The sequence below is a fragment of the Hypanus sabinus genome, unplaced genomic scaffold, assembly GCF_030144855.1.
Source record: "Hypanus sabinus isolate sHypSab1 unplaced genomic scaffold, sHypSab1.hap1 scaffold_1311, whole genome shotgun sequence".
Taxonomy (NCBI): domain Eukaryota; kingdom Metazoa; phylum Chordata; class Chondrichthyes; order Myliobatiformes; family Dasyatidae; genus Hypanus; species Hypanus sabinus.
In genome coordinates, this window is record NW_026779380.1 from 59744 (window position 1) to 85380 (window position 25637).

General features: G+C 54.8%; 1 protein-coding gene across 6 annotated transcripts in view; it reads right to left on the minus strand.

Annotated features, from left to right (window-relative positions):
* The window catches only part of LOC132386800 (uncharacterized), a 79802-nt gene extending 55413 nt beyond the window's left edge, over positions 1-24389 (minus strand). For 4 of the 6 annotated variants that reach the window (XM_059959141.1, XM_059959143.1, XM_059959145.1 and 1 more), the window contains exons 1-3: positions 24201-24389; positions 6589-6640; positions 2884-2952 (exon numbers count right to left, since the gene is read on the minus strand). In XM_059959141.1, the coding sequence (XP_059815124.1) occupies positions 2884-2952; positions 6589-6640; positions 24201-24227 (148 nt within the window). In that variant the 5' untranslated portion in view covers positions 24228-24389. The remainder of the gene's footprint in view (positions 1-2883; positions 2953-6588; positions 6641-24200) is intronic. The other 2 variants (XM_059959140.1, XM_059959142.1) reach the window with 2 other exon arrangements.
* Between the last annotated feature and the right edge of the window lie 1248 nt (positions 24390-25637).

Here is a 25637-nt window from a genome sequence, read left to right on the forward strand (position 1 = left end):
GTGTGTAGGGATCAGGGGAGGGTGTAGGGTTCAGGGCCAGGTGTAGGGGTCAGGGTAGGGGTGTAGAAGTCAGGGGAGGGTGTAGGGATCAGGTGAGGATGTAGGGGTCAGGGGAGGGTATAGGAGTCAGGTGAGGGTGTAGGGGTCAGGTGAGGGTAGAGGGGTCAGTTGAGGGAGTAGGGGTCAGGGGAGGGAGTAGGGGTCAGGGAAGGGGTGTAGGGATCAGGGGAGGGTGTAGGGGTTGGATGAGGGTGTAGAGGTCAGGGGAGGGTATAGGGGTCAGGGGAGGGAGTAGGGGTCAGGGGAGGGGAGTAGGGGTCAGGGGAGGGAGTAGGGGTCAGGGGAGGGGTGTAGGGATCAGTGGAGGGAGTAGGGGTTGGATGAGGGTGTAGGGGTCAGGGGAGGGTATAGGGGTCAGGTGAGGGTGTAGGGGTCAGGGGAGTGTATAGGGGACAGGGGAGGGTGTAGGGGTCAGGGGAGGGAGTAGGGGTCAGGTGAAGGTGTATGGGTCAGGGGAGGGTGCAGGGGTCAGGGGAGGGAGTAGGGGACAGGGGAGGGTTTAGGGATCAGGGGAGGGTATAGTGGTCAGGTGAGGGTGTAGGGGTCAGGGGAGGGTGTAGGGGTCAGGGGAGGGTATAGTGGTCAGGTGAGGGTGTAGGGGTCAGGGGAGGGTGTAGGGGTCAGGTGAGGGTGTAGGTTCAGGGGAGGGTGTAGGGGTCAGGGGAGGGAGTAGGGGTAAGGGGAGGGAGTAGGGGACAGGGTATGTTGTAGGGGTCAGGGGAGAGTATAGGGGTCAGGTGAGGGTGTAGGGGTCAGGGGAGGGTGTAGGGGTCAGGGGAGGGTGTAGGGGTCAGGGGAGGGAGTAGGGGTCAGGTGAAGGTGTAGGTGTCAGGGCAGGGAGTAGGGGACAGGGGAGGGTGTACTGGTCAGGGGAGGGTATAGGGGTCAGGTGAGGGTGTAGGGGTCAGGGGAGGGAGTAGGGTACAGGGGAGGGTGTACTGGTCAGGGGAGGGTATAGGGGTCAGGTGAGGGTGTAGGGGTCAGGGGAGGGTGTGGGGGTCAGGGGAGGGAGTAGGGGTCAGGTGAAGGTGTAGGGGTCAGGGGCGGGAGTAGGGGTCAGGTGAGGGTGTAGGGTTCAGGGGAGGGTGTAGGGGTCAGGGGAGGGTATAGTGGTCAGGTGAGGGTGTAGGGGTCAGGGGAGGGTGTAGGGGTCTGGTGAGGGTGTAGGGGTCAGGGGAAGGTGTAGGGGTCAGGGGATGGAGTAGGGATCAGGGGAGGGAGTAGGGGTAAGGGGAGGGAGTAGGGGACAGGGTATGTTGTAGGGGTCAGGGGAGAGTATAGGGGTCAGGTGAGGGTGTAGGGGTCAGGGGAGGGTGTAGGGGTCAGGGGAGGGTGTAGGGGTCAGGGGAGGGTGTAGGGGTCAGGGGAGGGAGTAGGGGTCAGGTGAAGGTGGGGTCAGGGGAGGGAGTAGGGGACAGGGGAGGGTGTAGGGTTCAGGTGAGGGTGTAGGGGTCAGGGGAGGGTGTAGGGGTCTGGTGAGGGTGTAGGGGTCAGGGGAAGGTGTAGGGGTCAGGGGATGGAGTAGGGATCAGGGGAGGGAGTAGGGGTAAGGGGAGGGAGTAGGGGACAGGGTATGTTGTAGGGGTCAGGGGAGAGTATAGGGGTCAGGTGAGGGTGTAGGGGTCAGGGGAGGGTGTAGGGGTCAGGGGAGGGTGTAGGGGTCAGGGGAGGGAGTAGGGGTCAGGTGAAGGTGGGGTCAGGGGAGGGAGTAAGGGACAGGGGAGGGTGTACTGGTCAGGGGAGGGTATAGGGGTCAGGTGAGGGTGTAGGGGTCAGGGGAGGCAGTAGGGGACAGGGGAGGGTGTACTGGTCAGGGGAGGGTATAGGGGTCAGGTGAGGGTGTAGGGGTCAGGGGAGGGTGTGGGGTTCAGGGGAGGGAGTAGGGGTCAGGTGAAGGTGTAGGGGTCAGGGGCGGGGGTAGGGGTCAGGGGAGGGAGTAGGGGTCAAGGGAGGGTGTAGGGGTCAGGGAAGGGTGTAGGGATCAGGGGAGGGTATAGGGGTCAGGGGCGGGAGTAGGGGTCAGGTGAGGGTGTAGGGGTCAGGGGAGGGAGTAGGAGTCAGGTGAGGGTGTAGGGGTCTGGGACGGGAGTAGGGGTCAGGGGAGGGTGTAGGGGTCAGGGGAGGGAGTAGGGGTCTGGGGAGTAGGGGTCAGGGGAGGAAGTATGGGTCTGGGGAGGGAGTAGGGATCAGGGGAGGGAGTAGGGGTCAGGGGAGGGAGTAAGAGTCTGGGGAGGGAGTAGGGATCAGGGGAGGGAGTAGGGGTCAGGGGAGGGAGTAAGGGACAGGGTATAGTGTAGGGGTCAGAGGAGAGTATAGGGGTCAGGTGAGGTTGTTGTGGTCAGGGGAGGGAGTAGGGGACAGGGGAGGGTGTAGGGGTCAGGGGAGTGTATAGGGGTCAGGTGAGGGTGTAGGGGTCAGGGGAGGGAGAAGGGGACAGGGGAGGGTGTGGGGGTCAGGGGAGGGATTAGGGGTCAGGTGAAGGTGTAGTTGGTCAGTGGAGGGTGTTTGGGTCAGGTGAGGGTGTAGGGGTCAGGGAAGGGTGTAGGGGTCAGGGGAGGGGTGTAGAAGTCAGGGGAGGGTGCAGGGGTCAGGGGAATGGTGTAGGGATCAGGGGAGTGTGTAGGGATCAGGGGAGGGTGTAGGGATCAGGGCAGGGTGTAGGGGTCAGGGTAGGGGTGTAGAAGTCAGGGGAGGGTGTAGGGATCAGGGGAGGGTGTAGGGATCAGGGGAGGTAGTAGGGGTCAGGGAGCATGTAGGGGTCAGGTTAGGGTGTAGGGGTCAGGGTAGGGTGTAGGGGTATTAAGAGGGAGGTGATGCTGTTACCATTTTCTTGCTCCTCCTTGACGATCTGAGGCCCCGCACTCAGTGTCGAATTCTCACTCAACTCAACAGCTGTGGGTGAGAACAGGCGATCCGGGTGTCAGTGATGGTGGCAGTGGGGGCTGGCACGCTGGGAGGGGGTGGACGAGGGACCACTACGAGGGGGTGTGAGGATGCAATGCTGTGGGAGGAATGGTGAGGAGGGAGTGATGTCGGAGGGGTGGAAAGTTTGGGGTCAGCAGGAGGAATGGGTGGGTGTCGGGGGTGGTGAGGAGGGAACGCTGTGCGAGAGAGTAAGGAGGGGTGACTGTGGGAGGGGTGAGGAGGGAACGCTGGGGGATGTTGTGGGGGAGCACTCTCTTGGGGTGTAGGGGTGACTGTGGGAGGGGTGAGTTGGGAACGCTGGGGGATGTTGTGGGGGAGCTCTCTCTTGGGGTGTAGGGTTGACTGTGGGAGGGGTGAGGAGTGGAGCGCGCGGTGTTTGAGGAGGGAAAGATGTGGGATGGGACAGTGAGAGAGGTGCACTGTTGGAAGGGTTGAAGAGGGAAAGCTGTGGGAGGGTCAGTGAGGGGGGAGTGATTTGGGAAGGGCAGTGAGGGGGTATTTATTTGGGAGGGGTGTTGAGGGTGTATTTACTTGGGAGGGGCAGTGAGGGGGGAATGATTTTGGAGAGGTGGTGTGGAGGGATTGATTTGGGAGGGGCAGTGAGGGGGGATTGATTTGGGGGCAGTGAGGTTGGAGCACTGTGGAGGGGTGGTGAGGGGGGATTTATTTGGGGGGTGGTGAGGGTGGAGCACTGTGGAGGGGTGGTGAGGGGGGATTTATTTGGGGGGTGGAGCAGGTGGAGCACTGTGGAGGGGTGGTGAGTGGGTGTTTATTTGGGAGGCGTTGAGGTTGGAGTGATTTGGGAGAGGCAATGAGGGGGGAATGATTTGGGAGAGGCAGTGAGGGGGGAATGATTTGGGAGGGGCAGTGACGGGGGAGTGATTTGGGAGAGGTGGTGAGGGGGGAGTGATTTGGGGGGGGTGGTGAGTGGGGAATGATCTGGGAGGGGCAGTGAGTGGGGAGTGATTTGGGAGGGGCAGTGAGTGGGGAATGATCTGGGAGGGGCAGTGAGTGGGGAATGATTTGGGAGGGACAGTGATGGAGTGATTTGGGAGGGGTGGTGAGGGGAGAATGATTTGGGAGGGGCAGTGAGGTGGGAATGATCTGGGAGGGGCGGTGAGGGTGGAATGATTTGGGAGGGGCGGTGAGGGGGGAGTGATTTGGGAGGGTTGGTGAGGGGGGATTGATTTGGGAGGGGCAGTGAGGGGGGAATGATCTGGGAGGGGCAGTGAGGGGGGAGTGATTTGGGAGGGGCGGTGAGTGGGGAATGATCTGGGAGGGGCGGTGAGGGTGGAATGATCTGGGAGGGGCGGTGAGGGGGGAGTGATTTGGGAGGGGTGGTGAGGGGGGATTGATTTGGGAGGGTCAGTGAGGGGGGATTGATTTGGGAGGGTCAGTGAGGTGGGAATGATCTGGGAGGGGCGGTGAGGGTGGAATGATTTGGGAGGGGCGGTGAGGGGGGAGCACTGTGGAGGGGAGGTGAGGGTGGAATGATCTGGGAGGGGCGGTGAGGGGAGAGTGATCTGGGAGGGGCGGTGAGTGGGGAATGATCTGGGAGGGTCAGTGAGGGGGGAATGATCTGGGAGGGACAGTTAGGGGGGAATGATCTGGGAGGGGCAGTTAGGGGGGAATGATTTGGGAGGGGCGGTGAGGGGAGAATGATTTGGGAGGGGCAGTGAGGGTGGAATGATTTGGGAGGGGCTGTGAGGGGAGAATGATTTGGGAGGGGCGGTGAGGGGAGAATGATTTGGGAGGGTCAGAGAGGGGGGATTGATTTGGGAGGGTCAGTGAGGTGGGAATGATTTGGGAGGGGCGGTGAGGGTGGAATGATCTGGGAGGGGCGGTGAGGGGGGATTGATTTGGGAGGGTCAGTGAGGGGGGATTGATCTGGGAGGGGCGGTGAGGGGGGATTGATTTGGGAGGGGCGGTGAGGGGGGAGTGATTTGGGAGGGTTGGTGAGGGTGGAATGATCTGGGAGGGGCGGTGAGGGTGGAATGATCTGGGAGGGTCAGTGAGGGGGGATTGATCTGGGAGGGGCGGTGAGGGTAGAATGATTTGGGAGGGGCGGTGAGGGTGGAATGATCTGGGAGGGTCAGTGAGGGGGGATTGATCTGGGAGGGGCGGTGAGGGGGGATTGATCTGGGAGGGGCGGTGAGGGTGGAATGATCTGGGAGGGTCAGTGAGGGGGGATTGATCTGGGAGGGGCGGTGAGGGGGGATTGATTTGGGAGGGTCAGTGAGGGGGGATTGATCTGGGAGGGTCAGTGAGGGGGGATTGATTTGGGAGGGGCGGTGAGGGGAGAATGATTTGGGAGGGGCGGTGAGGTGGGAATGATCTGGGAGGGGCGGTGAGGGTGGAATGATTTGGGAGGGGCGGTGAGGTGGGAATGATTTGGGAGGGGCGGTGAGGTGGGAATGATTTGGGAGGGTCAGTGAGGGGGGAATGATCTGGGAGGGGCGGTGAGGGTAGAATGATTTGAGAGGGGCGGTGAGGTGGGAATGATTTGGGAGGGGCGGTGAGGGTGGAATGATTTGGGAGGGGCGGTGAGGGGGGATTGATTTGGGAGGGTCAGTGAGGGGGGAGCACTGTGGAGGGGTGGTGAGGTGGGAATGATTTGGGAGGGTCAGTGAGGGTGGAATGATCTGGGAGGGTCAGTGAGGGTGGAATGATTTGGGAGGGTCAGTGAGGGGGGATTGATCTGGGAGGGGCGGTGAGGGTGGAATGATCTGGGAGGGTCAGTGAGGGGGGATTGATCTGGGAGGGGCGGTGAGGGTAGAATGATTTGGGAGGGGCGGTGAGGGTGGAATGATCTGGGAGGGTCAGTGAGGGGGGATTGATCTGGGAGGGGCGGTGAGGGGGGATTGATCTGGGAGGGGCGGTGAGGGTGGAATGATCTGGGAGGGTCAGTGAGGGGGGATTGATCTGGGAGGGGCGGTGAGGGGGGATTGATTTGGGGGGGCGGTGAGGGGGGATTGATTTGGGAGGGGTGGTGAGGGGGGATTGATTTGGGAGGGTCAGTGAGGTGGGAATGATTTGGGAGGGGCGGTGAGGGTAGAATGATTTGGGAGGGGCGGTGAGGGTGGAATGATCTGGGAGGGTCAGTGAGGGGGGATTGATCTGGGAGGGGCGGTGAGGGGGGATTGATCTGGGAGGGGCGGTGAGGGTGGAATGATCTGGGAGGGTCAGTGAGGGGGGATTGATCTGGGAGGGGCGGTGAGGGGGGATTGATTTGGGAGGGGCGGTGAGGGGGGATTGATTTGGGGGGGCGGTGAGGGGGGATTGATTTGGGAGGGGCGGTGAGGGTGGAATGATCTGGGAGGGGCGGTGAGGGTGGAATGATTTGGGAGGGGCGGTGAGGGGGGAATGATTTGGGAGGGGTGGTGAGGGGGGATTGATTTGGGAGGGTCAGTGTGGTGGGAATGATTTGGGAGGGGCGGTGAGGGGGGATTGATTTGGGGGGGCGGTGAGGGGGGATTGATTTGGGAGGGGCGGTGAGGGGGGATTGATTTGGGAGGGTCAGTGAGGTGGGAATGATTTGGGAGGGGCGGTGAGGGGGCAGCACTGTGGAGGGGAGGTGAGGGGTTGCTCCCATGTGGAGTTTACCTGTGCTGACTGCTCGGAGTCCGAGGAGCAGGATAAGTGTCAGCGAGCCCTGCTGAAACAACAACACGGAGGATAATGGAGGATTCTGTGATGTCTGCCTCCCAGAGCACAGCCATCCTCCCACCAACTCCCTCCCTCCCCACAGTCACCAAACTAATCCCACTGTCCCACTTGCTCCCCACAGCCCCGCATCAGTTCCCAAACTAATCCCACTGACCCATGACCTCTCACCGCAGGCCTTTATCGGTCCTGAACCTAATCCCACTGACCCATGACCTCTCACCGCAGGCCTGTATCGGTCCTGAACCTAATCCCACTGACCCATGACCTCTCACCGCAGGCCTGTATCGGTCCTGAACCTAATCCCACTGACCCATGACCTCTCACCGCAGGCCTGTATCGGTCCTGAACCTAATCCCACTGACCCATGACCTCTCACCGCAGGCCTTTATCGGTCCTGAACCTAATCCCACTGACCCATGACCTCTCACCGCAGGCCTTTATCGGTCCTGAACCTAATCCCACTGACCCATGACCTCTCACCGCAGGCCTGTATCAGTCCTGAACCTAATCCCACTGACCCATGACCTCTCACCGCAGGCCTGTATCGGTCCTGAACCTAATCCCACTGACCCATGACCTCTCACCGCAGGCCTGTATCGGTCCTGAACCTAATCCCACTGACCCATGACCTCTCACCGCAGGCCTTTATCGGTCCTGAACCTAATCCCACTGACCCATGACCTCTCACCACAGGCCTGTGTCGGTCCTGAACCTAATCCCACTGACCCATGACCTCTCACCACAGGCCTGTATCAGTCCTGAACCTAATCCCACTGACCCATGACCTCTCACCACAGGCCTGTATCAGTTCTCAAACCTGTGCCACTGTTCCACGTTCTCACCACAGGCCTCAAACAAATATCCTCTGCTACTCTCTCCCACAGCCTTGTATTAATCTGCATATCTAGTTCCAGGTACTCTAATCTTTAATCATGATAGGTATAAGTATTATCTGAACATTCATTAATTAAGGCAAGGCAACAATTTTGTTTTGTTAAAGGAAATTTGTGTCTGATCAAGTTGACAGAAAATTTCCACTGATGTCACTGATTGAATGATAACCATAATGCTCTAGTTGTGGCCTACACAGACTTCCTGATAGTTTTGATAACACACCACGAAAGAGTTTTATCTCTGATACAGTGAAGAAGCAGGCCCTTCCGCCAATCACATCTGCTCCTCTCTTTGTGCTAATCCATACCAATCCCATGCCTGCATCGGTTCCCTACCCCTCTCTGACCTGCCTGAGGGCACTGTTACTGTCCCTGCCTCCACCCCTGGCAGTGCATTCCAGATTCTACTTCAGTGTTAAAACAACCCTGTCCCATACATCTGCTTTATATATTTCCCCTTGTAACTTAAATGCACGCCCTCTAGCAACATAGAAACAGAAAACTTACAGCACAATACAAGCCTTTCGGCCCACAACACTGTGCTCAACATGTACTTACCCTAGAAATTACCCAGGGTTACCCATAGCCCTCTATTTTTCTAAGCTCCATGTACCTATCCGGAGTCTCTTAAAAGACCCTATTGTATCCACCTCCACTACCGTCACCGGCAGCCCATTCCACACACTCACCACTCTCTGCGTAAAAAAAACTTACCCCTGACATCTCCACTGTACCTTCTTCCAGGCACCTTAAAACTGTGCCCTCTCGTGTTATTCATTTCAAACCTGGGAAAAAACCTTTCATCTTGTAAACCTCAATCAGGTCACCTCTCATACTCTATAGCTCCAAGGAGAAAAGGCCGAGTTCACTCAACCTTTTAAAAGTCATCATATAAGTGGATGTGTGTGTGAGTGTGTGTGAGAGAGAGAGAGAATTTGAGAGAATAAACATAAATGCATGTATCAAGGTTTTTATATAAATTAGTGTGGTCATCTTGGTCATCTGCTGCTGTAACCCATCCGTTTTAAGGTTCAATGTGTTAAGCATTCAATGTTCTACACACCACTGTTGTGACACCCGTTTGTCGGCTTGAACTGGTCTGGCTATTCTCCACTGACCCTTTTAATTAACAGGGTCGTTTTGCACACACAACGGCCGGTCACTGCATGACATTATTTTGCTTTGCACCATTCCCTGAAAGCTCAATCATCAGAATCGCAATCAGGGTTATTATCACCAGCACGTGACATGAAATCTGTTAATGTAGCAGCAGCAGTTCAATGCAATACCTAATCTCGAAGAGAAAAAAATCTAAAAATAATAATAAATAAGGAAATCAATTACAGTATAGGCATATTGAATAGATTTTTAAAATGCTGTATATTAAAAAAAATTGAAGTAGTGTCCAAAGATTCAATGTCCATTTAGGAATCGGATAGCAGAGGGGAAGAAGCTGTTCCTGAATCGCTGAGTTTGTGTCTTCAGGCTTCTGTACCTCCTCCCTGATGGTAACAGTGAGAAAAGGGCAAGCCCTGGGTGCTGGAGGTCATCAATAATGGAAACTGTGTTTGTGACACCGCTCCTTGAAGATGTGCTGGGTACTTAGTAGGCTAGTACTTAAGATGTAGCTGACTGGCTTTACAACCTTCTGCAGCTTCTTTCGGTCCTGTGAGTTGCACCCCCCCACCCCCCCCCCATACCAGACAGAGATGCAGCCTGTCAGAATGTTCTCCGTTTGTCAGAAGTTTTTGAATGTATTTGTTGACGGAGGAAATAGCAGAGGTTCTTAATGAATAGACAATAGACAATAGGTGCAGAAGTAGACCATTCGGCCCCTCGAGTCTGCACCGCCATTCTGAGATCATGGCTGATCATTCACTATCAATACCCAGTCCCTGCCTTGTCCCCATATCCCTTGATTCCCCTATCCATCAGATATCTATCCAGCTCCTTCTTGAAAGCATCCAGAGAATTGGCCTCCACCATCTTCCGAGGCAGTGCATTCCACACCTCCACAACTCTCTGGGAGAAGAAGCTCTTCCTCTACTCTGTTTTAAATACTGACCTCTTATTCTCAATCCATGCCCTCTGGTACTGGACTCTCCCAACATCTGGAACATATTTCCTGCCTCAATCCTATCAAATCCTTTAATTATCTTAAACGTTTCAATCAGATCCCCTCTCAATCTCCTCAATTCCAGCGTGTACAAGCCCAATCTCTCCAATCTCTCTGCGTAAGACAGCCCTGCCATCCCAGGAATCAACCTAGTGAATCTACGCTGCACTTCCTCAATTGCCAGAATGTCCTTCCTTAAACCTGGAGACCAAAACTGTACACAATATTCCAGGTGTGGTCTCACCAGGGCCCTGTACAAATGCAAAAGGACATCCTTGCTCTTATATTCAATTCCCCTTGTAACAAAGGCCAACATTCCATTTGCCCTCTTCACTGCCTGTTGCACTTGCTCATTCACCTAGGAACTAGGACTCCTAGGTCTCTTTGCATTTCTCCCTTACCTAACTCGACACCGTTCAGACAATACTCTGCCCTCTTGTTCCAGCTTCCAAAGTGGATAACTTCACATTTATTCACATTGAATGACATCTGCCAAGTATTTGCCCACTCACTCAGCCTATCCAAGTCTCCCTGTATTCTCCTAACGTCCTCTTCGCATGTCACACTGCCACCCAGTTTAGTATCGTCTGCAAACTTGCTGATATAGTTTTCAATGCCCTCATCTAAATCATTGACATAAATCGTAAAGAGCTGTGGTCCCAATACAGAGCCCTGTGGTACCCCACTAGTCACCTCCAGCCAGTCTGAGAAACACCCATTCACTGCTACCCTTTGCTTTCTATCTGCTTTGATAATACTAATACATTGATAAGTCGCTGAGACCAGATGAGATGTACCCCAAGCTACTGTGTGGGTGAGGGAGGAGATTGCTGAGCTTCTGGCGATGATCTTTGCATCACCAATGGGGACAAGAGAGTTCCGGAGGATTGGAGGGTTGTGGATGTCGTTCCTTTATTCAAGAAAGGGAGTAGAGATAGCCCAGGAAATTAGTGCAGTGGTTGGTAAGTTGATGGACAAGATCCTGAGACGCAGGACTTATGAACATTTGGAGAGGTATAATATGATTAGGAATAGTCAGCACGGCTTTGTCAAGGGCAGGTCATGCCGTATGAGCCTGATTGAATTTTTTGAGGATGTGACTAAACACATTGATGAAGGAAGTGCAGTAGATGTAGTGTATATGGATTTCAGCAAGACATTTGATAAGGTACCCCATGCAAGGCTTACTGAGAAAGTAAGGAGGCATGGGATCCAAGGGGACATTGCTTTGTGGATCCAGAACTGGCTTGCCCGCAGAAGGCAAAGAGTGGTTGTAGATGGGTCATATTCTGCATGGAGGTCGTTGACCAGTGGGGTTTCTCAGGGATCTGTTCTGGGACCCTTACTGTTCATGAATTTTATAAATGACCTGGATGAGGAAGTGGAGGGATGGGTTAGTAAGTTTGCTGATGACACAAAGTTGGGGGTGTTGTGGATAGTGTGGTGGGCTGTCAGAGGTTACAGCAGGACATTGATAGGATGCAAAACTGGGCTGAGAAGTGGCAGGTGGAGTTCAACCCAGATAATTGTGAAGTGGTTCATTTTGATAGGTCAAATACAATGGCAGAATTAATGGTAAGACTCTTGGCAGTGTGGAGGATCAGAGGGATCTTGGGGTCTGACTCCATAGGACGCTCAAAGCAGTTGTGCAGGTTGGCTCTGTGTTCAGAAGGAGTATGGTGTATTGGGCTTCATCAATCTTGGAATTGAATTTAGGAGCCAAGAGGTAATGTTGCAGCTCTATAGGACCCTGGTCAGACCCCACTTGGAGTACTGTGCCTCACTACAGGAAGGATGTGGAAACCACAGAAAGGGTGCAGAGGAGATTTACAAGGATGTTGCCTGGATTGGGGAGCATGCCTTACGAGAATAGTTTGAGTGAACTCGGCCTTTTCTCCTTGGAGCAATGGAGGATGAGAGGTGACCTGATGGAGGTGTACAAGATAATGAGAGGCGTTGATCATGTGGATAGTTGGAGGCCTTTTCCCAGGGCTAAAATGGTTGCCACAAGAGGACACAGGTTTAAGGTGCTGGGGTGTAGGTACGGAGGAGATGTCAGGGGTAAGTTTTTTACTCAGAGAGTGGTGAATGCGTGGAATGGGCTGCCGGCAACGGTGATGGAGATGGATACGATTGGGTATTTTAAGAGACTCCTGGTTAGGTACACGGAGCTTAGAAAAATAGAGGGCTATGGGTAAGCCTAGTAATTTCTAAGGAAGGAATATGTTCAGCATAACTTTGGGCCGAAAGGCTTGTATTGTGCTGTAGGTTTTCTATGTTTCTATTCTCATAAGGCATGCTCCCCAATCCAGGCAACATCCTTGTAAATCTTCTCTGCACCCTTTCTGTGGTTTCTACATCCTTCCTGTAGTGAGGTGACCAGAACTGAGCACAGTACTCCAAGTGGGGTCTGACCAGGGTTCTATACAGCTGCAACATTATCCCTTGGCTATTAAACTCAATCCCAAGATTGATGAAGGACAATACAACTTATGCCTTCTTAACCACAGAGTCAACCTGCACAGCAGCATTTGAGCATCCTATGGACACAGACCCCAAGATCTCTCTGATCCTTCACACTGCCAAGAGTCTTACCATTAATACTATATTCTGCCATCGTATTTGACCTAACAAAATGAACCACCTCACACTTATCTGGGTTTTCCACTTCTCAGCCCAGTTTTGCATCCTATCAATGTCCCGCTGTAACCTCTGACAGCCCTCCACACTATTCACAACACCCCCAAATTTTGTGTCATCAGCAAACTTACTAACCCATCCCTCCACTTCCTCATCCAGGTCATTTGAAAAAGAGAGAAGGGGTCCCAGAAAAAGATCCCCAAGGCACACCTGGTCACCCACCTCCATGCAAATTATGACCCGTCTACAACCATTCTTTGCCTTCTGAGGGCAAGCCAGTTCTGGATCCACAAAACAAGGTGCCCTTGGATCCCATGCCCCCTTATTTTCTCAATAAACCTTGCATGGAGTACCTTGTCAAATGCCTTACTGAAATCCAAATACACTACATCTATGGCTCTACCTTCATCAATGTTTAGTCACATCCTTAAAAAATTCAATCAGGCTCGTAAGGCACGACCTACCTTTGACAAAGCCATGCTGACTACTCCTAATCATATTATGCCTCTACAAATGTACATAAATCCTGCCTCTCAGGATCTTCTCCATCAACTTACCAACCACTGAGATAAGACTCACTGGTTTATAATTTCCTGGGCTACCTCTACTCCCTTTCTTGAATAAGGAAACAACATCCGCAACCCTCCAATCCTCCAGAACCTCTCCCGTCCCCATTGATGATGTAAAGATAATCACCAGAGGCTCAGCAATCTCTTCTTTTGCCTCCTACAATTGCCTGGGGTATAACTCATCCGATCCTGGAGACTTGTCCAACTTGATGCTTTCCAAAAGCTCCAGCACATCCTCTTTCTTAATATCTACATGCTGTAAGTCATCCCTACAATTGCCAAGGTCCTTTTCCGTAGTGAATACTGAAGCAAAGTAATCATTAAGTAACTCTGCTATCTCCTCCAGTTCCATACACACATTCACACTGTCTCATTTGATTGGTCCTATTCTTTCATGTCTTATCCTCTCGCTCTTCACAAACTTGTAGAATGCCTTGGGGTTTTCCTTAATCCTGACTGCCAAGGCCTTCTCATGGCCCCTTCTGGCTCTTCTAATTTCATTCTGAAGCTCCTTCCTGCTAGCCTTATAATCTTCTAGATCTCTACCGTTACCTAGTTTTTTGAACTTTTTGTAAGCTTTACTTTTCTTCTTGATTAGATTTTCAACAGCCTTTGTACACCACAGTTCCTGTACCCTACCATCCTTTCTCTGTCTCATTGGAACGTACCTACTCAGAACCCCATGCAAATATCCCCTGAACATTTGCCACATTTTCTCAGTACGTTTCCCTGAGAACATCTGTTCCCAATTTATGCTTCCAAGTTTCTGCCTGGTAGCTTCATATTTCCCCTTACTCCAATTAAATACTCTCCTAACTTGTCTGTTCCTATTCCTGTCCAATGCTATGGTAAAGGAGATAGAATTATGATCACTATCCCCAAAATGCTGTCCCACTGACCAGGTTCATTTCCCAATACCAGATCAAATACAGCCTCTCTTCTTGTAGGCTTATCTACATATGGTGTCAGGAAACCTTCCTGAACACACCTCACAAACTCCACCCCATCTAAACCGCTTGCTCTAGGGAGATGCCAATCAATTTTGGGGAAATTAAAATCTCCCACCGTGACAACCCTGTTATTATTGCATCTTTCCAGAATCTGTCTCCCCATCTGCTCCTCGATGTCCCTGTTACTACTGGGTGGTCTATAAAAACACCCTGTAGTGTTATTGACCCCTTCCTGTTCCTAACTTCCACCCACAGAGAATACGTAGACAACCCCTCCATGATCTCCTCCTTTTCTGTAGCTGTGACACTATCTCTGACCAGCAGTGCTATGCCCCCACCTCTTTTGCCTCCCTCCCTGTCCTTTCTGAAACATCTAAAACCCAGCACTTGAAGTAACTAATCCTTTCCTTGAACCATCCAATCTCTGTAATGGCCACAACATCATAGCTCTAAGTACTGATCCATGCTCTAGGCTCATCCGGTTTGTTCCTAATACTCCTCACATTAAAACAGACACATCTCAAACCACCAGTCTGTGTCTATCCCTTCTCCATCACCTGCCTATCCTCCCTCTCACACTGTCTACAAGCTTTCTCAATTTGTGAGCCAACCATCTCTTCAGTTGCCCCCAGCAATTCTAGTCTAAACTCTTCCCTATAGCCTTAGCAAACCTCCCTGCCAGGACATTGGTCCCAGTCAGATTCAAGTGCAACCTATCCTTTTTTATATAAGTTTGCTTGCCTCAAAAGAGATCTGAATGATTCAATCCCTCCAATCCAATCCCTGCTCCAGTCCCTCAGCCACGCATTTATCCTCCGCCTCCCTCTATTCCTATACTCACTGTTGCGTGGCACAGGCAGTAATCCCGAGGTTGTTACCTTTGAAGTCCTGCTTCCAACTTCCTTCCTAACTCCCTGTAGTCTGTTCTCAGGACCTCCTCCCTACCTTTGTTTTTGGTACCAATATGTGCCATGACCTCTGGTTGTTCACCTTCCCACTTCAGGATCAGAAACATCCCGGACCCTGGCACCTGGGAGGCAAACTACCATCTGCGTTTCTTTCCTGCACCCACAGAATCGCCTGTCTGACCCCCCCTAACTATAGAGTCCCCTATCACTGCTGCCTTCCTCTTCCTCTCCTTACCTGTCCAAGCCACAGGGTCGGACTCTGTGCCAGAGGCACGGCCACTGTTGCTTCCCCCAGGTAGGTCGTCCCCCACCTCCAACAGCACTCAGGCAGGAGTACTTATTGTTAAAGGGGACAGCCACAGGGGTATTCTCTAGTATGTGACTCTTGCCCTTCCCTCTCCTGACTGTTACCCACTTACATGTCTCCCGAGGCCTCGGGGTGACCACCTGCCTATAGCTCCTCTCTATCACCTCCTCACTCTCCCTGACCAGACGAAGGTCATCGAGCCGCATCTCCAGTTCCCTAAGGAGCTGCAGCTCGACGCGCCTGGTTTGGAGGCTGGGACTCTCCCGGACAACCCACATCTGACACCCAGTCCAGAACACCGGCCTCCCAGACGTACAGGTACTTCCTTTTCTTCACAAATAACTTACCTCGTCTAGACCTGTTGGCCCTCCTACTCGGCCCACACAGCCGCTCAATAAAGCTGTCTTCTTTTTAAACTCTTCCCGCCAGTCTAGCTCGCTGATGTCCACCTATCTGCACAGTCATGCCTGACGTTTGGGAGAACCAAAATCTGACTGTCCTCCCTCACAATCTCTATAAACTTCATTGCAGTGTATGCGTCCTTGAGCATAGAAGTAGAACTAGGCCATTCAGCCCATCAACTCTGATATATTATCCCTCCCAACCCCATTCTCCTGCCTTCTCCCTCTAACCTTTGACGGTCTTACAAAGCAAGAACTTACCAAACTCCACTTTGAATATATCCAATGATTTGGCCTCCACAGCCGTCTGTGGCAATGAATTCCACAGATTCACCATCCTCGGGCTAAGGAGATTCCTCCTCATCTCTGTTCTAAATGGACATCCCTCTTTTTTGAGGCTGTGCCCTCTGGTGCTAGACTCCCCCAGTATAGGAAAGTGTGTGTGTGTGTGTGTGTGAGCGAGCTGCACCAGGACCATAGCCCTCCATACCCCTACCATCCCTGTACTTTTCTGAAACTTCTCTGAAACATTGAGATCGAGCTGGCATGCACCACTTGTGCTGGCAGCTCATTCCACCCTCTAAGTGAAGAAGTTTCCCCTCATGTTTCACTTAAACTTTTCACCTTTCACTCTTAACCCATGACCTCTGGTTGCAGTCCCACCCAACCTCAGTGGAAAACGCCTGCTTGCATTTACCCGATCTATACCCCTTGTTATTTTGTATCCCTCTATCAAATCTCCCCTCAGTCTTCTATGTCCCAAGGAATAAAGTCCTAATCTATTGAATATTTCCTAATAACTCCAGTGCTCCAGTCCCAGTAACATCCTTGTAAATTTTCTCTGAACTCTTGCAATCTTAGTGACATTTCTCAGTAGGGTGGTGACCAAAACTCCATAGGCAGCTTTATCTGTCAAAGGCCTTTCCTGGAAATGCAAGTACACAACATCCACTGATTCTCCTTTGTCTTTTCTGCTTGTTATTCCCTCAAAGAATTCCAACAGACTTGTCAGGCAAGATTTCCTCTTGAGAAGACCATGCTGTCTTTGACTTATTTTATCACGTGCCTCCTGGTACCTCCAAATCACATCCTTAACAATCAATTTCAGCATCTTCCCTACAACGGAGACCAGGCTACCTGGAGCACACCTTCCTTTCTGCTTCCTCTCTCCCTCCTTGAAGACTGGAGTGACAGAACCCTGTGCTCCATCTGGTCCAGGTGACTTATCTACCTGCAGACCTTTCAGTTTCCCCAAAACCTTCTCCACAGTAATAGCAACTGCACTGGCTTCTGCCCTCTGACACTCTCGAACTCTGGCCATACTGCTGGTGTCTTCCACAGCAAAGCATGTTCAGTTAATCCTCCTTTTCCTTGTCCTCCATCACTACTTCTCCAGCATTATCCCGAACATGCCAATATTTACTCTCGCCTCTCCGTTACTCTTTATATATCTGAAAAAAAAAACTTTGGTGTGCTCTTTTATATTATTGGCTAGCTCACTTTCATATTTCATCTTTTCCCTTCTTATGCTATTTTTAGTTGCATTCTATTTGTTTTTAAAAGTTTCCCAATCCTCTAGGTGGGCTGGTGGCGTAGTGGCATCAGCGCTGGGCTTCGGTCCCGAGTTCGAATCCGGCCGGCTCCCTTGCACGTTCTCCATCCGTGCTGGGTTGAGTGTTGAGCTAGCAACCTGACCTCGTTTAAAAAAAAACCCGGAGAGGGATGGGCTCCGCCAGGTTTCAGATGCCCAAGACACACCACACGATGAGCAATCACCAAAAAAGATCGGTGCAAAAAGCTTGTCATGACGGCGCCCTGACGACTCCACCAGGGGACCAGGAGAGACACACACACAGACACACACACACAGACACACACACACACACACACACACACACACACACACACACACACACACACAGACACACACACACACACACACACACACAGACACACACACACACACACACACAGACACACACACACACACACACACACAGACACACACACACACACACACTCAGGTACACACACACACACACACACACACACACACACACACACACAAACACACACACACACAGACACACACACACACACAGACACACACACACACACACACACACACACACACACAGACACACACACACAGACACACACACACACACACACACACACACACTGTCACACACACAGACACACACACACACAGACACACACACACACACACACACACACACACACTCACAGACACACACACACACACACTCAGGTACACACACACACACACACACACACACACACACACACAGACACACACACACACACACACACACACACACAGACACACACACACACACACACTCAGGTACACACACACACACACACACACACACACACAGACACACACACACACACACACACAGACACACAGACACACACACACTGTCACACACAGACACACACACACACACACACACACACAGACACACACACACACACACACAGACACACACACACACACACACTCAGGTACACACACACACACACACACACACACACACACACACACACACAGACACACACACACACACACACACACAGACACACAGACACACACACACTGTCACACACAGACACACACACACACACACACACACAGACACACACACACACACACACACACACTGTCACACACACAGACACACACACACACACACACACACACACACAGACACACACACACACACACACACACACTCAGATACACACACACGCACACTCAGATACACACACACACTCAGTCACTCACTCACACACAGACACTCTCTCACACACACACACACACTCCTCTAAATTCCCACTATTTTACTTCTATGCTGTCTTAGACTTCCTTTGTCAGCCACAATTGTGTCATCCTGCCTTTAGAATATTTCTTTTGGATGTATCTATTTTCAATTTGCTCCCAGAAACTGCAACCATTGCTGTTGTGCCATCATCCTTGCTAGCATCCCCTTCCCATCACTTTGGCCAGCTCCTCTCTCACACCACCATTTGCTGCATTGTCATATGGATACACCTGACTTTAGCTTCTCCCTCTCGAATTGCAGGGTGAATTATTCATTATGTAATAATAGATCGGTCATAATATAATTTGTGTGACTCTGACTCAGAAAACAGATCAGGCTTGTATTTATAGTGAGGTACGGGGTGTCTTTAATGAGTTTTTAATCTTAAAGCAAGATTTTGGTGAATGACATTTGCCACTTGATTGTGCCTGTAAACAGATTGAGTTAAACTGCTGCAGGATCTTACATTGTGCTGGATTATTTCTGGTTTCTCTTGGCATTTTCTGCATTTATTGTCTTGAATTAGTTGGTCTTTTATTGTGTATTTCTGATAACTTTTGTATTATTGTTATTAGAGCATATATTTTTCTTTTTCTCTCACTGTGAATGCCCGTAAGGTAATTATTCTCCGCGATGTGCTGCGTATGGTGACATAAATGTACTTAAATAGTAACTTTACTTTGAACATTGAACTTCCTGTGATGCATGATAAAAAATGGTCTGGGTCGACAGGACATCCTGAGAAAGTAGAGGATGTAATGTAGGTTCACCCAAATTTTTCCCGTACAGTAACTCTATATTCTGGAGTTAGTGGAAGGAGAGTGGATGTCTGTAGACATCCAGTGGTAGACAAGGGAGTTGCTGGTGTATCCTTGGGGTGGGAGTCTGATATGGTGTCAAGGTCTGGGAGGGAGGAGGAAGAGGATGTACATACCCTGGAGGATTGGCCAAGTGATGGGACACTGGCCCACTGAGGGGAAGCTGGATAGACCTGTGGGTGTGAAAGGCGCCAGAGGGAGGGCAAGGACAGGGCTTTGAAGGGAGTGTGGCTGTGTTTTTGAATGGTGGAGCAGTCAAGGTGGGGCATTGAGGGGAGTATTGCTGGCTGGTTAGGTGTGGAGAATTCAAGGGGCCGGGTGGTGAGGGGGGAGCATTGTGGGAGCGACGAATGGACCTAATGCTCCCCACAATCTGCTGCTCTCTACTCATCACCCCTCCCACAGCACAATGCTCCTTTCTCACGACCCCCCCACACATTACTCCCTCCTCACCACCACTCCTCCATAGCACTCCCTCCTCACCGCCCCTCCCACAGTGCTCCTTCCTCACCGCCCCTCCCACAGTGCTCCCTCCTCAGCACCCCCTCCCACAGTACACTGCTCCCTCCTCACTGCCCCTCCCACAGTGCTCACTCCTCAGCACCCCCCTCCCACAGCACACTGCTCCCTCCTCACTGCCCCTCCCACAGTGCTCCCTCCTCAGCACCCCCCTCCCACAGCACAGCTCCTTCCTCACTGTCCCTCCCACAGTGCTCCCTCCTCAGCAACCCCTCCCACAGTACACTGCTCCCTCCTCACTGCCCCTCCCACAGTGCTCCCTCCTCAGCACCCCCTCCCACAGTACACTGCTCCCTCCTCACTGCCCCTCCCACAGTACTCCCTCCTCAGCACCCCCCTTCCACAGCACACTGCTCCCTCCTCACTGCCCCTCCCACAGCTCCCTCCTCAGCACCCCCTGCCACAGCACACTGCTCCCTCCTCACTGCCCCTCCCACAGTGCTCCCTCCTCAGCACCCCCCCCACAGCACATTGCTCCCTCCTCACTGTCCCTCCCACAGTGCTCCCTCCTTGGCACCTCCCTCCCTCAGCACACTGCTCCCTCCTCACTGCCCCTCCCACAGTGCTCCCTCCTCAGCACCCCCTCCCACAGCACACTGCTCCCTCCTCACTGCCCCTCCCACAGTGCTCCCTCCTTGGCACCCCCCTCCCACAGCACACTGCTCCCTCCTCACTGCCCCTCCCACAGTTCCCTCCTCAGCACCCCCCTCCCACAGCACAATGCTCCCTCCTCACTGCCCCTCCCACAGCTCCCTCCTCAGCACCCCCTCCCACAGCACACTGCTCCCTCCTCACTGCCCCTCCCACAGTGCTCCCTCCTCAGCACCCCCCTCCCACAGCACACTGCTCCCTCCTCACTGCCCCTCCCACAGTGCTCCCTCCACAGCACACTGCTCCCTCCTCACTGCCCCTCCCACAGTACACTGCTCCCTCCTCACTGCCCCTCCCACAGTGCTCCCTCCTCAGCACCCCCCTCCCACAGCACACTGCTCCCTCCTCACTGCCCCTCCCACAGCTCCCTCCTCAGCACCCCCTGCCACAGCACACTGCTCCCTCCTCACTGCCCCTCCCACAGTGCTCCCTCCTCAGCACCCCCCCCACAGCACGTTGCTCCCTCCTCTCTGTCCCTCCCACAGTGCTCCCTCCTCAGCACCCCCCTCCCACAGCACAGCTCCTTCCTCACTGTCCCTCCCACAGTGCTCCCTCCTCAGCACCGCCTCCCACAGCACACTGCTCCCTCCTCACTGCCCCTCCCACAGTGCTCCCTCCTTGGCACCCCCCTCCCTCAGCACACTGCTCCCTCCTTAGCACCCCCCTCCCACAGCACACTGCTCCCTCCTCACTGCCCCTCCCACAGTGCTCCCTCCTCAGCATCCCCCTCCCACAGCACACTGCTCCCTCCTCACTGCCCCTCCACAGTGTTCCCTCCTCAGCACCCCCCTCCCACAGCACACTGCTCCCTCCTCACTGCCCCTCCCACAGTGCTCCCTCCTCAGCACCCCCTCCCACAGCACACTGCTCCCTCCTCACTGCCCCTCCCACAGTGCTCCCTCCTTGGCACCCCCCTCCCACAGCACAGCTCCCTCCTCACTGTCCCTCCCACAGTGCTCCCTCCTTGGCACCCCCCTCCCACAGCACAGCTCCCTCCTCACTGCCCCTCCCACAGTGCTCCCTCCTCAGCACCCACTCCCACAGTACACTGCTCCCTCCTCACTGCCCCTCCCACAGTGCTCCCTCCTCAGCACCCCCTCCCACAGCACACTGCTCCCTCCTCACTGCCCCTCCTACAGTGCTCCCTCCTCAGCACCCCCCTCCCACAGCACATTGCTCCCTCCTCACTGTCCCTCCCACAGTGCTCCCTCCTCAGCACCCCCCTCCCACAGCACAGCTCCCTCCTCACTGCCCCTCCCACAGTGCTCCCTCCTCAGCACCCCCTCCCACAGCACACTGCTCCCTCCTCACTGCCCCTCCCACAGTGCTCCCTCCTCAGCACCGCCTCCCACAGCACACTGCTCCCTCCTTACTGCCCCTCCCACAGTGCTCCCTCCTTGGCACCCCCCTCCCACAGCACACTGTTCCCTCCTCACTGCCCCTCCCACAGTGTTCCCTCCTCAGCACCCCCCTCCCACAGCATAATGCTCCCTCCTCACTGCCCCTCCCACAGTGCTCCCTCCTCAGCACCCCCTCCCACAGCACACTGCTCCCTCCTCACTGCCCCTCCCACAGTGCTCCCTCCTCAGCACCCCCCTCCCACAGCACACTGCTCCCTCCTCACTGCCCCTCCCACAGTGCTCCCTCCTCAGCACCCCCTCCCACAGTACACTGCTCCCTCCTCACTGCCCCTCCCACAGTGCTCCCTCCTTGGCACCCCCCTCCCACAGCACACTGCTCCCTCCTCACTGCCCCTCCCACAGTGTTCCCTCCTCAGCACCCCCCTCCCACAGCACAATGCTCCCTCCTCACTGCCCCTCCCACAGTGCTCCCTCCTCAGCACCCCCTCCCACAGCACACTGCTCCCTCCTCACTGCCCCTCCCACAGCTCCCTCCTCAGCATCCCCCTCCCACAGCACACTGCTCCCTCCTCACTGCCCCTCCCACAGTGCTCCCTCCTCAGCACCCCCCTCCCACAGCACACTGCTCCCTCCTCACTGCCCCTCCCACAGTGCACCCTCCTCAGCACCCCCCTCCCACAGCACACTGCTCCCTCCTCACTGCCCCTCCCACAGTGCTCCCTCCTCAGCAACCCCTCCCACAGCACAATGCTCCCTCCTCACTGCCCCTCCCACAGTGCTCCCTCCTCAGCACCCCCTCCCACAGCACACTGCTCCCTCCTCACTGCACCTCCCACAGTGCTCCCTCCTCAGCAACCCCCTCCCACAGCACACTGCTCCCTCCTCACTGCCCCTCCCACAGCTCCCTCCTCAGCACCCCCTGCCACAGCTCACTGCTCCCTCCTCACTGCCCCTCCCACAGTGCTCCCTCCTCAGCACCCCCCCCCACAGCACGTTGCTCCCTCCTCTCTGTCCCTCCCACAGTGCTCCCTCCTCAGCACCCCCCTCCCACAGCACTGCTCCTTCCTCACTGTCCCTCCCACAGTGCTCCCTCCTCAGCACCGCCTCCCACAGCACACTGCTCCCTCCTCACTGCCCCTCCCACAGTGCTCCCTCCTTGGCACCCCCCTCCCTCAGCACACTGCTCCCTCCTCAGCACCCCCCTCCCACAGCACACTGCTCCCTCCTCACTGCCCCTCCCACAGTGCTCCCTCCTCAGCACCGCCTCCCACAGCACACTGCTCCCTCCTCACTGCCCCTCCCACAGTGCTCCCTCCTTGGCACCCCCCTCCCTCAGCACACTGCTCCCTCCTCAGCACCCCCCTCCCACAGCACACTGCTCCCTCCTCACTGCCCCTCCCACAGTGCTCCCTCCTCAGCACCCCTTCCCACAGCACACTGCTCCCTCCTCACTGCCCCTCCCACAGTGCTCCCTCCTTGGCACCCCCCTCCCACAGCACAGCTCCCTCCTCACTGTCCCTCCCACAGTGCTCCCTCCTTGGCACCCCCCTCCCACAGCACAGCTCCCTCCTCACTGCCCCTCCCACAGTGCTCCCTCCTCAGCACCCCCTCCCACAGTACACTGCTCCCTCCTCACTGCCCCTCCCACAGTGCTCCCTCCTCAGCACCCCCTCCCACAGCACACTGCTCCCTCCTCACTGCCCCTCCTACAGTGCTCCCTCCTCAGCACCCCCCTCCCACAGCACAGCTCCTTCCTCACTGTCCCTCCCACAGTGCTCCCTCCTCAGCACCCCCCTCCCACAGCACACTGCTCCCTCCTCACTGCCCCTCCCACAGTGCTCCCTCCTCAGCAACCCCTCCTACAGTACACTGCTCCCTCCTCACTGCCCCTCCCACAGTACTCCCTCCTCAGCACCCCCCTCCCACAGCACACTGCTCCCTCCTCACTGCCCCTCCCACAGCTCCCTCCTCAGCACCCCCTGCCACAGTGCTCCCTCCTCAGCACCCCCTGCCACAGCACACTGCTCCCTCCGCACTGCCCCTCCCACAGCTCCCTCCTCAGCACCCCCTGCCACAGCACACTGCTCCCTCCTCACTGCCCCTCCCACAGTGCTCCCTCCTCAGTCCCCCTCCCACAGCACACTGCTCCCTCCTCACTGCCCCTCCCACAGTGCTCCCTCCTCAGTCCCCCTCCCGCAGAGCTCCCTCCCCCTGCCCCTTGCACAATGCTCCTTTCTCACTGCCCCCACCCCCCCCCCTCCCTCACAGCATTCCCTTCCTCGTCACCTCCCTCCTCCCAAATCAGCCCCCTTTCCACCTCACCAGGCCAGTGTCTGCCCGGCCACTGCACCCCGGGGTGACAGCTAAACCAGGCACCCGTTTGACCTGTGTCTACCCGGCCACTGCACCCCGGGGTGACAGCTAAACCAGGCACCCGTTTGACCTGTGTCTACCCGGCCACTGCACCCCGGGGTGACAGCTAAACCAGGCACCCGTTTGACCTGTGTCTGCCCAGAGCATCAGCAACCTGACAAAGTTCGGGTTTCGACGGGGTTTGTTCCACTGACCTGGACACTTGCAGCCCCGAACTTCATGGCCCAGCTTACTTTAAGAGCAGATGGTGGAATGAGAGCATGTACTCGAGTTCAGGTTTGGGGAGTTCCCAGTTCCCCGGTCTGCCTGACCACAACAGCATGCAACACGTTCTGACAGAGCACTTTTTATCCTTTGTGGGAGCGTGTGATCAGCACAAAACATCCCCGGCGAATAGTGATCGTGACTGTAATCAGGGCATTTTCATTATCACTCTTTATTGGGTGGGGGGTGTTCTGGCTGGATTGTCGGGGGGAGATGTAGCAATTAGAATGATCGAGGAGGAGTGCCTGACAGGGGTGGATGTGGAGGGAGTGTAGTGGGAAGGGGTTGAGGAGTGAGTGTGGAGGGAGTGCTGTGCGAAGGGGTTGAGGAGTGAGTGTGGAGGGAGTGCTGTGGGAAGGGGTTGAGGAGTGAGTGTGGAGGGAGTGCTTGGGAAGGGGTTGAGGAGTGAGTGTGGAGGAAGTGCTGTGGGAAGGGGTTGAGGAGTGAATGTGGAGGGAGTGCTGTGGGAAGGGGTTGAGGAGTGAGTGTGGAGGGAGTGCTGTGCGAAGGGGTTGAGGAGTGAGTGTGGAGGAAGTGCTGTGGGAAGGGGTTGAGGAGTGAGTGTGGAGGGAGTGCTGTGCGAAGGGGTTGAGGAGTGAGTGTAGAGGGAGTGCTGTGGGAAGGGGTTGAGGAGTGAGTGTGGAGGGAGTGCTGTGGGAAGGGGTTGAGGAGTGAGTGTGGAGGGAGTGCTGTGGGAAGGGGTTGAGGAGTGAATGTGGAGGGAGTGCTGTGCGAAGGGGTTGAGGAGTGAATGTGGAGGGAGTGCTGTGCGAAGGGGTTGAGGAGTGAGTGTGGAGGAAGTGCTGTGGGAAGGTTGAGGAGTGAGTGTGGAGGAAGTGCTGTGGGAAGGTTGAGGAGTGAGTGTGGAGGGAGTGCTGTGCGAAGGGGTTGAGGAGTGAGTGTGGAGGGAGTGCTGTGGGAAGGGGTTGAGGAGTGAGTGTGGAGGAAGTGCTGTGGGAAGGGGTTGAGGAGTGAGTGTGGAGGGAGTGCTGTGGGAAGGTTGAGGAGTGAATGTGGAGGGAGTGCTGTGGGAAGGTTGAGGAGTGAGTGTGGAGGGAGTGCTGTGGGAAGGTTGAGGAGTGAATGTGGAGGGAGTGCTGTGGGAAGGTTGAGGAGTGAGTGTGGAGGGAGTGCTGTGGGAAGGGGTTGAGGAGTGAGTGTGGAGGAAGTGCTGTGGGAAGGGGTTGAGGAGTGAGTGTGGAGGGAGTGCTGTGGGAAGGTTGAGGAGTGAATGTGGAGGGAGTGCTGTGGGAAGGTTGAGGAGTGAGTGTGGAGGGAGTGCTGTGCGAAGGGGTTGAGGAGTGAATGTGGAGGAAGTGCTGTGGGAAGGTTGAGGAGTGAGTGTGGAGGGAGTGCTGTGGGAAGGG